Source organism: Phoenix dactylifera, chromosome 8 (assembly GCF_051530095.1).
Source record: "Phoenix dactylifera cultivar Ajwa chromosome 8, Ajwa_hap1_PhDact_Kaust_v1.1, whole genome shotgun sequence".
In the NCBI taxonomy this organism is placed as follows: domain Eukaryota; kingdom Viridiplantae; phylum Streptophyta; class Magnoliopsida; order Arecales; family Arecaceae; genus Phoenix; species Phoenix dactylifera.
In genome coordinates this window covers 31,978,247-31,991,444 of record NC_143197.1, presented here as the reverse complement: position 1 = coordinate 31,991,444, position 13,198 = coordinate 31,978,247, and the positions used below count along the sequence as shown (strand labels likewise).

The 13,198-nt window shown below is 38.6% G+C and overlaps 1 protein-coding gene across 4 annotated transcripts; it reads right to left on the bottom strand.

Moving 5' to 3' along the window:
- Nucleotides 1-677: 677 nt before the first annotated feature.
- LOC103716490 (uncharacterized) lies at nucleotides 678-10,056 on the bottom strand. 4 transcript variants are annotated; one of them, XM_026808230.4, is made up of 2 exons: nucleotides 8,773-10,054; nucleotides 678-1,082 (listed from the first exon to the last, which is right to left on the bottom strand). In XM_026808230.4, exons 1-2 carry the CDS (start codon nucleotides 9,858-9,860, stop codon nucleotides 998-1,000), a joined length of 1,173 nt encoding a protein of 390 aa, XP_026664031.2. In that variant the 5' UTR covers nucleotides 9,861-10,054; the 3' UTR covers nucleotides 678-997. The 4 variants fall into 4 exon arrangements, with proteins under 4 accessions (XP_026664031.2, XP_088559781.1, XP_089781254.1 ...); XM_088703655.2 differs by having other exon boundaries at nucleotides 678-1,110; nucleotides 8,773-10,053; XM_089925128.1 differs by lacking the exon at nucleotides 678-1,082 and adding an exon at nucleotides 3,254-3,532 and having other exon boundaries at nucleotides 8,773-10,056.
- Nucleotides 10,057-13,198: the final 3,142 nt, after the last annotated feature.

The window sequence follows — 13,198 nt, the reverse complement described above, 5'->3', positions numbered from 1 at the left end:
AATAGATTTTAGAGGATACAACATCAAGAGGGATAGGACTAGGGTGCGATCTTTGGAGACAATGAGATGGGCAAAGGGTGGTTGGGCGGATGGAGTGATGATGACTGAACTGTAAGAAAAGATGGCTTCCATTATGCAAGCAGTACGAGAATGGGGGCCCAACCTGACCGACTATGCTCATAATTTCCCACTTTTAGTCTACCAAAAAGAAAGACAAGCCTGCTTTACTTCATACCCCTTTAATCATGCCCGGGACCCAACCCCAACTCGCCCTCCCCCCCACCATCCCCCTTCCGGACCCGAGGTGGAACCATAAAATAACCACCAGGTTCGTGTACAAAAGCATGGACATTTTAGCACATCGCGCACCCTTGCGTTCGAGTGCTACTGTAGATTCCGCTGATGGAGCATGCATGGCTAAATCAGGGCATTTTCTTTTGAAAAGAATAAAGAGGAATAGATTAAGTGACAAGGCGTCCGCTGTTTTTCACCAATGTAAGCTGCCTTTTAAACCCAAATTTATTTCCATAATTAATTAGTACATGCGCAATTTTTGTACAGATGAATAAGAGTAAATATATAATAACATACAAAAAAGGGTTGCATACTAATTACCTTATGATTAAATAATATGAACCACCAATCACAGAAGGCCAGGTTCATGGTCGATCGGGATATGATAACAGGGAGCTCCTCAAAAAGGCAGTACTCTGAATTTAAATATAAAATATTTTAAGCATCGTTACAACAATTTGTTGCATAAGATGGTAACGGTCGACAGAACCATCATAATGTGGCAGAAGAGTAAGAGTAAAGAAAGGTCACCACCTCCATCTGAATTGACATCAAAAACTAGCCAACAAATATACAACCATCACAAGATGAACCAGCATCGGCTCCCCTCCCCACCAAACACTAATATATAGACCTGGTCCCACTCCAGCTGCTAGGAGCGTCGACCCACCCAAAGGGGTTCGGTCAGATGAGTTGGACAGCCTCATTCTTGCTGGATAAAGGTTTTCCATGCTATGTTGCTGGCCAAGCATGCTGTTCCGAGACCGCATGTCTTGGTCACCTTCAAGCTACTCGGTGTTTCGAGAAACAGCGTCACTAATGGATCACAAATACACAACCAAAAAAAGAAGAAGAAAGAAAAGAAAAGAAAGAAGAAAGTAGTACAGAACAGTCATAGAACAGCATAAACCACACAAGCAACTACATCGTATAAAATCATAAACTAAACTATCCATGCAGGATCCACCAATTACCAGATGGTCACATTATGGAAACCAATTTACCAAGAACCTGCTAATACAGCTCAGACACGTGTGTATTTTAAAGTAACTGAAAAATTAAAATGCAAAGATTTCACTAATACCACATGCATCATCATCATCATCATCATCATCTAATACAAAACGATTATGGTAAGAGAGGCTCTGGTTCAAGTTATTCACCTGCCACAAAGCTATGGACGCATGAAAATCAAAGGGGCTTGAAGCATCAAGGCCATCGGCAACATAAGAACCATTTACAATTTACAAGATAATTACAACCAGGTAAATAACAAATGCAAAGAACAGATGCAGTAGTTAAGATCATATGACATCAAAGAGGCAGGCTACCTTGCCATCATCATGTACATTACTCTATAGAGATGCAAAATATAGACCATTTGCTTTTCCCCATAGCTTGGTTAGATGAATCAGAAGATCTTCGATTTAGATTTTCATGTACAAAGTGAAGAAAAGCAAACTTCAAAATTAAATATAAGTAAATAATGTTGATTTCATTAATTTGAAATTTCCCCTACAAACTGGCCAAGTCATGGTAAAACACTTCACATTGCTGCACCTAAAGGAACTACCTTCAATAAGAAGTCAATCCAGAATAAAATAGCCAGCTAAAGAGAGAGATATTGAGAGAGAGAGAGAGAGAGAGAGAGAGAGAGAGAGAGAGGGGGGGGAGAGAGAGAGCTGGAAGCTTGTTAGTGCAAGTTTCCAGGTACAAAGTGGTGCTTGCAACTATTACAGAATATGCATATTTGAACCATCATATGCCAAAAGGAACTTAATGTCCACATTGGTTCAAATTCAATCATGTATATGAACAACTTCAACCTTAGATTTAAAGAGACAATTCCAAGTTGAAGAACTATATAATGCAGTATAGAAAAATAAAACCAATGATACGCCACTTTCTCACAACAGAAGATTAAACAAGATATACTTGACTCGTGATAAATCCTAAGATGTCCAGCAAGTACATCTCTCAGATCTCAAGCCATAAATAAATAGCAAGAAGCTTCATCGGCTGAAGGCAACAAGCTTACAAAGCAGAATTAAAAGAAAATGCGCATAAGATCCAATGATAGTATATGGAACAACAAAAGGATGGTTTCCCCTTTTCAGTTTTTAATAGGAGACTTCATCAGAAAGTTGACCGGTGGATAATCAAAGATAATTTATGCCATAGTCCAGATGTTCAATGCCACGAAACCATCTCACAGCAATTAATCATTAGTTTCGAGTTTAACTCACCATGTTTTCTAGGTTATGGGATTAGAGTAAAAACACAAATAAGATATGTACTCAATGTAGTTCATAAACCACAGTTGATTTCCAATTCCTTAAAGACAAACTTTTGGTTCAAAGCTGTTACATAAGTATTTAACAGGAGAAATATGAAGAAAATTTTCCGTTGGATGTCCTATTTTCAGTGAAATTAGATTCCACAAAAGTGATAGCTAGGTTGCAGGATGTAATGACAATGGAAGTTCCAAATTCCTGAATATGGCCAGTAAACCAGATCAACATACAGTTGATTTTTTAAAATAATGGAAAAAACCATCTATAGAAAATCAGTAATCCAACAACAGCTGAAATTTAAGCAATTGAAATTGGTTATAAGTTTGATGTGTCTTCCAGGTGATGGATATGCTACCAACCCAGAACACCGTATTGTAAGTTGTAACACCAGCACTGGTTAAGAAAATTTGTCAATTAGTTTTATACTTCCTTAAACAATGTCACGACCCCCGCCCCCCCGGCGGGCCGCCGCGACGGTCCTAGGGTGCGGGTAGGCATAAGGCCACCAGCCACCGCGTAGAACCCTACTACCTATCAATCATCAATAAATCTTGAAAAATTTGGCATGATACATGCACAAAATGATCACTTTTTCTATAGTGACCTGTCAGGATTATCTCAATACATACAACAACACTACCTGTCAGAGCAGCAATCACATAATCTGTCACATAATGAACCTGGACAATATATATCAATACATCATCTCAGGCATATAACTCATCTGCACACATATATATATATATACCTGCTTCCTAATCCATCCATGGTCAAACCCATATCCACAACAGGATCTATGACTGTAACTATGCACTATATACAATAGAAGGTTTATAATACACCAAAAGATATAAACCTCTATCTACATTATACTATACTATACTATGGAGCGGCACAGCTAGCAGGCAACCACTAATCCTGCTCCTCTCTATACAATACCTTTCCTGCAATCAAAAACATCAAACTGGAGAGTGAGTATATAAATACTCAGTGAGTGGAGTAGAGAGTACTATGCACATGAGACAAGATATAATTATGGCTCGAGGTAAAATCTCAAGATCAATAACAAGATGAACATGAACTCAACATAAAGAATATGGAGTAAATCATCAATATCACCACAATCAATATCAACTCATCTGAAGCATATATGGAATAATCAAGTCAACATATATGCTACTCATAAATATGTTCAACAGGTCATAGTACTGAATCATATAAATCAGGTGTCAATAGGCTGAATCATCAACAAGACAGCTATCGGGAGGTGGGTTTTACGCCCCAGGCGAACCAGCAACAACTCCCTACTGCCATATGCATACATCGAATATGACACCACACCAATATGTAAATCATCACTAGACAGCTGTCGGAAGGTGGGTTTTACGCCCCAGGCGAACCAGCAACAACTCCCTACTGTCACATGCATATGCAGGATAAGACACCATACCGATAACATAAATGCTAGACAGCTATCGGGAGGTGGGTTTTACGCCCCAGGCGAACCAGCAACAACTCCCTACTGTCACATGCATATGCAGGATAAGACACCACACTGATCATATAAATGCTGGCCAGTATCCAGAACAGAAATCCATCTCACATCTACATACTAAACGGCACCTCGCGGGAATTCTACATCCGCGGAAAGCCATACTGCACCTCGCGGGGTCTTACTATGCCCGGCGGCAAGCAGAATATAAGTCGTAGGACCGGCCGATCCTACGCCTAGGGCCGTGTCCCCCCTAGGAAGGGACTGGGCTCCGCCCACCCAGAAGGCTACTATGTGCACAAAGGCCGATGTTCAACCCCATCGACTATAGGTGTCCTGCAGATACTGCCAAGCCATGCATGAATGCCATAATGCACCCTCCCAATGCTCTACTAAAAGGAGCATAATTAAGACTACCACTCACTCGACTCCGACCCAATCATAAACTAACATCAGGGTTGGGAGTGAGGGGTCAAGGATGTGCAATGCAACTCAATATACCACGGAAATGGGCTCTACAAATCTTTGAAATAGAGGAAATGAAATCAATTTACAAAAGAAATCATTTCACAATTCGGAATCAATTTGATTACTCATCAACCCCTCGTAATTCCTCTCAATGTTCCCTCAAATGCATGTACAGAATAATCAAGCATGGAGAATCAAGATTATAGAGGAATCTACTACAATATCAGTCAATATGCACAAGTGGAATCAATTCACACTTGGCGACATTCATGAAAATGAATTAAGAATGCTCATGGTGCAAAGTACATGACTCCCACTCACCTGCCAATCCGGCACAGCCCTGATACGCCTCCAAAAATCTACAGCAGGCAGTGGGGAACTTCTTCCTCTTGTTCCCTAACTTCTTGCCCAACTGTGACATGCATTTACAATACATTTAGTCTTGTATCAAGGGCTATAATCTACGTGCCAATTATAACATAGGAAACTTTAATTGATTCAACTCCCCTGTTCCCTAAATCTTTTCTTTTCTTTCTTCTTTTTCTTTTTAATTAATTAACTCACCATTTATGTGTATTAGGGACTCCTTTGCATGAGTACAAGGTCCCTTTTTGCTTGATCTAGGCTTAATACTCTATTATAGCATGAAATCCCTTATTTTCCACCCGGATGAACAGTAACCCGGACCGACAGCCGGTTACTTCATCCCGGGTTTGATCCACTTTTCAGACTTCAAATTTGATGAAATTTTTACCTAACATTCTACACTCATAGAGGATTCCAGAATAGTAATATGCATCACTATCGGAGGCCGTTTGACCCCCGAAATAATTCGCCGAAGTTGAGACTTCGACACAGTTTTTCCGTAATACCGGAAAAATTTGTCGAAATCCGATTCTTCCTCTTTTAACCACCTCTACAACCCTTATCCGACCCCTCTAGACTATATCCACCCTTTGTATAGCCTAATGTCACCAAAAGACTAGATAGGGACGGATATTTACCTTTTTTTTTTTGGAAATCGAGGTCCTTGCGTAGAGGGGAAGGAGATCTACGTTTTTCCCTTCAGCTAGAAGTGCAGCCGGGATCTCCTTCCTCTTTCTTTCTTCCTTTCCTTTCCTCTTCCTTTCTTCCTTTCCTTCTTCTTCTTCTCTTTTTCTTTCTCTCTGTGTCGTCTGAGAACCCCCTCCCTCTTTCTCTCGGTTTCACCAGCTCAAACCCTCCAATTAAATCACATCAAAACACTATTCACCCTTTGTTTAATATTATTAAATTCCCATTTTGCCCCTAACACTTCAACATATCTACCGTTATGCCATTAACTTTTGATTCCTTCCAATTTTACCCTTACCACTTCAATGCATCTACAACTATGCCATTATCTTTTGATTCCTTCCAATTTTACCCCTTATATCAATTTTAAAGGACTATTCTATCCCTTTTTATATATAAAAAAAAAAATTTGGGGTTATTACAAGTACTGTTTGCAAGTACAAGGATTTCCTTACAAGTACTGTTTGCAAGCAAAGGTTCAGCTCTCATTAAATTATAGGAAGTTAATTAGAAACATTTTCAAATGAAAATAATTTTACCATTAGTATAGGTTTATCACATAAAAGTCAGAGAATAAAATCCAACAGGCTTTCATGGCCTAGTTGAATATCTTATGTATGAACCCAGAAGCGTTTTCCAACATGTGTCTATGTACAAATGCAATATGGAATAATACTTCCATGATAAGCTGAGTTTACCAAACTAGAAGTGCACCTCTCACTTGCAAGAGTTATAAAGCAGCTATACACCATGAAAAATAAAGTTAGGGAAAAATGGGGCCATCGGACAGAATACATGAGGTTCCCAAACCAGTCATCATCCTAACCTATTTGCAAGCACAAAACTTCCAGAAGGGATTCTTAAAGATCCACAAGATCCATTAGATAGAGATTGATCCAAGAATATCTATTGCAAATAAAAATGCTAACCAGGCAATATTTGTGCCTCAAATGATGGATGTTGAGCAACACATAGATCCGTTTTAGCATGATTCGCCTATGTCATCCATATGACCTTCCAAGGTTTATCATTTGATCAGAAGCAACATAAGCAAAGGAGCTTGCAATATTTTATTGCTAATCCAATTGTTTGATAACTGCATTCATCATAAGGTTTTCTTGCAAAAAGTATATTTTGCACAAATTATAAATAAAATTTCCCAAATTATAAATAAAATCTGCACAAAATCTTATACAGTTAGTATAACTATAAATTTGGGAAGATGGCTAAAATAAGTACTCATTGCTATATTTCTAAGAACCACAAAGTATGTAAGTAACCCTTTTTTTCATAAACATAATAACCTAAGTGTAATCTTGAGAAAATAGTTTGAATTGCTAGATTTGTCATTTACAATCACAATGAAAAAAGAAAAGGACAAACATATGCATCTCGTTGAACATACATCTAATTTAACCACTAGTCGACATCTAAATGAAACCAGCTAGTTATGACAAAATTAGCTGAAATTGATGAGATTTATACAGGTGTAAATCAAGTTTTGCCAGAGTCGAAATATTCTAGCTGAGAACAAAATGATCCACACAAAACTAAACTTATAAGATGAGATTTCACTCTAAAAACATAACATGAGTTACTAGCCATTATGGAGGCATAAATAAATATATATGATCCATTTAGGCATATTACTAGTAGTTCAGAGCATCACTCGAGTCACTCGATTCTTTTGGAAAAAGGACAATAAATGAAGTCCAGTGTTATAGCATCTAAGAAAATGCTTCTTCTCCCCAAAGTCTCCGCAAAACTTGTTGAACTCAGATTTTTTTCTGAACTGTCAGGGGAAAAGTTAGAATTTTGGCCCCTAATAAATCACCTATCTGCCCTGTTTGGCACAAAAAACAAAAATGATTTGTACCAGTTCCAGGGGGATTATTGGGTAACGTAGCAGTATCCTAGGATTTAATAATTGGATCAGCCTACAACACAGGATTGGTGTATAGTCTATTTTATTTGGGTGGGCAATATTTTGGAGTTCTTTGGTAACTTTATAATCATGGTTAGACTGCCATTAGTACAAAGTTGTTTGCAATCTTTTGAAAAACTGCCAGCTCCAGGGCCTAGGTGGAGCTGCCTCAGGGCTGACTAGGCGCCCATCTTACTACTACAAGTTTAAGTATGAAGGATGGGAACAATTTATGAATTAGTATTCAATGTTGCCAAGTTTGTACTTTATATTGACTTACTACATCAATTTTTTATTCAGTGTTTCATTTGACATTTTCCGAACTCTTCTAATTTATAACTTCCAGATGCTAGTTAAGCAGAATAATATTACTAGTTTGAGATTTGTTTCGGTGGCCTTACATGTTCAAGTTGCATTTAGAAAACAATTGATTGCTTAGAATTGAGTTTCCATGTGCATTTTTTTAAGGGACTGACAAAATACAGGACAAGGTTTCGATTCGTTTGATATGGAACCTAGCAGGCATTGAGAACTATTCTCTTTATTTTCTATCATATAATAGACAACATGGATCAACCTTCACCACTTTTCTACCCATGATCATTTGGTTTTTAGATTTCAATTTTCAAGGAAAAATGTAAACCTGATCTAAAATCAGATAACACATACCCCTAGAGCATAAAATACCATCTGCTGACTTAGTCTCTTAATTAATTACTAAAGGTTAAATATCCTTCTTCCGTATAGGATAAGCCTATTCATATGGATGACTGATTATTTAACACTAGTTCATTTTAAGCACAATGATACAGCTGTTGACCGGCTCATGGAATTTCTTATGATGCTATGGAAGTTCAGAGTTTTGAGACCATGCCATAGGAGGAAGAGCTCTTACAATTGCAACAATAACTAATACAAGATAAAAAAACAATGCAAAAATACAAGGAGAGAAAATAGTTGACATAAGGCCTAAATAGTTTCTATAACATGGCTATATCAGCGGAAGGCTCTTACAATTACTACAATAATGCACAAGAACAAAAATAAATAAGTTTGACACCATATGAGGATACAATGGCAGGGAGCAACATTAGCAGATTACATCCACTATCACAAAACATTATCGAACTCCAAGCATAATGGAAATCAATAGTACCCAGTATTGTCTAAACATGCAATCTTGAAGTTAATAGAAAATCCACATCACTAGCAATAGAAAGGTTGCATCAATGACGCACAGCAATTACCATTCCCTTCTTCGGTTATTCTCTTCACGCCTATGGTTCCTGCTCCTGTCCTCATACTGCATCTTCCCCTTTCTTCCACGAGGATCTTCATCATCCGATCCACTACTTTCAGAGGAAGTGGACCTCCTCTTCCTCCGGCGCTCGTGGTGCCTGCTGGACCTCTTCCGATCATCCAGTGAATCATCACTGCCATCCGAGTCACTCTCAGACACATCCTTCCTCCCATGCCTTCGCTTATGTCGGCGGTGCCTATCAGATTCTTCCGACGACTCATCGGATTCGTCCCTTTTATGATGGCTCCTCCGCCTCTTCTTCTCCTTCCTACTCTTCCTGTGCCTACGGCCCCCATCGTCCTCTTCCACAGCATTATCCGAATCTCCATGCGTCCTCCTCCTCCTCCTCTTCTCCCTCCTCCTATCCTCCTCCTCGCTATCAGTCTCATCGCTCCGGCTCGACCTCTTCCCACTCCTCTTCTTGGACCTCCCTCTCCTCCTCCGACCCCCCTTCTTCTGCTCCCCTGAGTCCTCCAACGCTGGCGATCTCTTCTTGGAAGAAGATTTCTTCTTTCCAAATCTGTCAGCAATGATCTTTTCAATTTCCGGATCCATGTCGGAATCCGAGTTATCACTCTCCTCTTCTTCGTCGTCCTCCTCCTCGCTCTCCTCCTCCTCTCCGTTCTTCCCGGCGGCCTTCTTGATCTTCTCGAAGACGGCGGAGGCGGTCTGGAGGGCAGCGGCGTCGGCATCCTTGTCCTTGTCGTCCTTGACGCTGAGGAAGTTGCGGCACTGGAACGTAAGGTGGCCTACGCGGCCGCACTTCTTGCAGGCGCCGCGGGTCTCGTCGGAGTTGGAGCCGGTGATGCGGGCGAGAGCGAGGAGGCCCTGGAAGCTGGCGTAGGCGTTCTCGGGGCTGTCGTCGTCGTCGGGCTTGCCGGAGGGGCCGCCCTTGGAGGCCTCCTCGTCCTTGTTGGTGGGGGCGTAGGGATCGTATCCGATGGCGCTCTGCCAGATCCCATGGGTCTGGAGGGCGGCGCTGCTGTGGACCCGGTTGTTCGCCGGCATGCGCACTCTTCCCGCCGTCGCTGGCATCTTGGCAGCCGATGGAGGACGCTGTTGAGATGGATGGATTAGGGCTAGGGTTTGGAAGGATGGAGGTCGAAGTCTCTCGACTCAGAGAAAAGGGATCAAAAGAAGGGGTGGGATTTTCGGTTTGGAGAAGGACTCGGCTTGGTCCTCTTAATTACCCTCTTGCCCGCCTCATCAAGGCCGGTTTGGTCGCCAGGTATGAATACGACTTTAGGTGGTGATAAAAAATATCTTAGACGAGATTTCTCCGCTCCGCTCGAGGTCATGTAGATCACACGTACAATATTCTAGTTTATTAGGATGAAGGTGTATTTATGAGACTAGTGGAAGAGAATGCTGTCACGCCTCGTTATAGGTGTACTCTTGAACGTACAAACCATAAACAAAGGCTCAAAGTAGCCGATTACATTGATCGACAAAAAAAAAAAAAAAAAAAGTCTTTTATGATATTCCGCGAGATGAGCTGGACTGCTGACTGAATTGATTTTTTTTTACTGTTTGTCGTCCTGAAAAATTCTCTATACTTGCTTTGTATCTATTTTTCCATCTCTGTACAATATTTTGTCTCTTGATTTAGACAGTGCTCACTCAAAACTAATGTGAGCTGCTGATGTACCGAACAAAAAAAAATTCTTTAAGTATAATAGTATAAAACATATATATTGGCACTAGGATGGTGCATGAATGAGTGGCATGGAAGATTATCTTTGCCCTCAAATTGGTAAATTTACCATCGGATGAACTTTTCTCTTCTCGATGTGAGAGGATACCTATTTTTGATTAATAATAGAGTATCAAATTAAAAATTTATACCATTGGTCATAATCTCTGTCACTAAAAATAATTAAAAATTTTAAAAATTTTGTATTTCTGAAGTCCTTGATGTATATATCAAGTTAGTGCAAAAATAAATAATTAAAACAATATAAGAACACTTTTTATTATATTTTAAGCATTAAAATCCATAAAATTTTTAATATATATGTGCATGTACATTAACATGTATAGATAATGACCAATAAGAGGGAATCTCGATTTTAATTTTTATTATGTATTATAGTATACAAGCACAATAAAAATTATTTATTTTTGTGTTCATATGAAGCATAAGTTAGAGACTACTAAAATATATGGTATTTAGTTTCCAAGTATTTTCAGTAGTATAGATCATGATCAATTATGTGTATCTCTAATTTGAATGTTGTGTTATTAATTTTGGACTTGAGATAAGCGGATATCTTCTCCTAAAGAAGGGCATATTTATCATGTTTACTCTATTGCAATAATATCATTTATTTAGCCTTGCTAATGAGGCATAGGATAAAATCTTGTACCTAATTGTACACTTGACTAAAGAGACCGTGATCACAACAAATTGCACTTAGGGTTGTTCTATTGTTTTATTCATTTGATCATGAGGAGAAGAACGAGGGAAATATTTTTTTTCTTAATATCACACTATTTCCATTTCTCCATTATAACATCAGTGTCACGGGGTTGAAAGCATGATATCCTCCACCAAACTCTTATTGTTTTAAATATAATGCCATTCTACTCCCCTAGATATTCCAGAGTAAGGCAGCTATAGTAAGATCCCAACTATGATGTTCCTCTCTTCTTCTTCTATTGGTTTCAAATGTTCCAAGTCCTTCCTCCCTGATTAATGATCAAATAAGTAGATTTAGATAAGAATCCCTCTATTTAAACAATATGGGCATATTTATCTATCAAACCTATTTGGGTCAATCATAGGTTTCAAAGGAGTAGCAGCAAAAAGGGGAATAAGACATAATCAATCAAGGAAGCTGAGGATATTTAGCCGGTGCAATTATTTTGCATGGTATGAGTTGAAGTGCTTTGAGCCATTTAGAAACCTGCAGATAATCCAGATGACAAACAAAAATGAACAGGTCGCGTGCCATTACTAGTTAAATAACTGGTGATGAGACCCAAAGAACTATTTATTGAAATAGGAGGAACTCTAGTATTTGAAACCGGTCTTGAAGCGTGAATTAATACTATCCTTAAGCGAATTTTGCCCCACTATGTTGCTGTTGGTGATCCAGCAAATTCGCTCCAAGATACAACAAAACCAAAATAGAATCCTAGCTAGCAAAACTAGGATTCCCCAGAACAACGAAATGAAAGATTTTGTAAAATAAGTTATATTAATCTGTGAAGGATATTGGCAATTTATAACCCTAAATTAAACTCTGAACCAACACAACCTTTGGAATGGTGCCTGTTCAAAACGTAACTGCAGTTATTTTGTGCAAAACGGATAAAAACTACTAATATGAATTTTATTTTAGTCCAAGTGCCAAGTGTCAATCTTTGATAATATAATATTGGCTTTCCCTCCACAACTTCCCACCAAAAAGTTACTTTAACATGTGTAGGATATGGATGCTTATAAAGCTATCTAAAAAACTCTACACAAGCAATGTGGGACCAAAACCCCTCTCAACATTACAAACTATTAAAGGAAGGAGACTTCCAACACTTCTATGGTGCCATTTGATAAGATTTAAAAATAAACTTTTAGTTTCAAAATTTTAAAATACAGATAAATTTGGTATAGTTAATTAGTTTTAAAAATATAAATATTAAGGTAGTGGAGGCCTTGGTAGTAATGGTGGTCGAGGCATAATGAAGGCGGCAATGAAAACAATGATGATGTGGTAAAGATGATAGCAACAATGTGCGATAATATTATAAAAATTGCAGAGATAGATATAGTCGTGGTACAGTAATAATTAATGATGGTGGTTTAGCAAAGACAGTTGTGGTAGAGATGATCGGTAGTAAAAAAATATAAGTTTCTTACTTTTCAAAGTATTAAAAGTAAAAAAAAATATTTTAATTTTTAAAAATATTAGAAAGTGAATTTTAGAAATAAAAATAGAAATTATAGCATCAAATATGGTTTTCAAATCAATCTCTTTATATATTTTTTTAAAAAATAGAAATAAAAATAAAGGAGTCCATGAGTAAATCTGTCTTTTTTTTTTTTTTTAAGAAAAGAAAGGCGTCTTCTCAAGCTACCGGCCGATTAATTTTGTGAAAAGAACTGGTCCGGCCGTGTGCACCGCCGAGACGTTCATCTTTATGGCACCTGGTAGGGTAGTAATTAGCTGAAAATAAAAGGTATTTGGGGACGGTAGCTTAATATTTTCAGCCAATAAAATTCAACCATTACCGGCACGCCGCGTGCCGGAACTGGTTCAATTTTATCCCCGCCGCAAGGGTAGCAAGCCAAAAAAATAACTCCAAGCACGGTCAGGGACCTTGGAGTAATTTACTGAGCTGGTTTAAAATGGAATATAGCGTACAGCGTACTT

Bases quoted from the DNA above. Each gene is read 5' to 3' on its own strand.
- LOC103716490 (XM_026808230.4), bottom strand. From the start codon at position 9,860: ATGCCAGCGACGGCGGGAAGAGTGCGCATGCCGGCGAACAACCGGGTC. The intron at 1,083-8,772 runs GTAATTGCTGTG...AACACCGAGTAG, and splicing joins AATAACCGAAGAAGGGAATG to CTTGAAGGTGACCAAGACAT.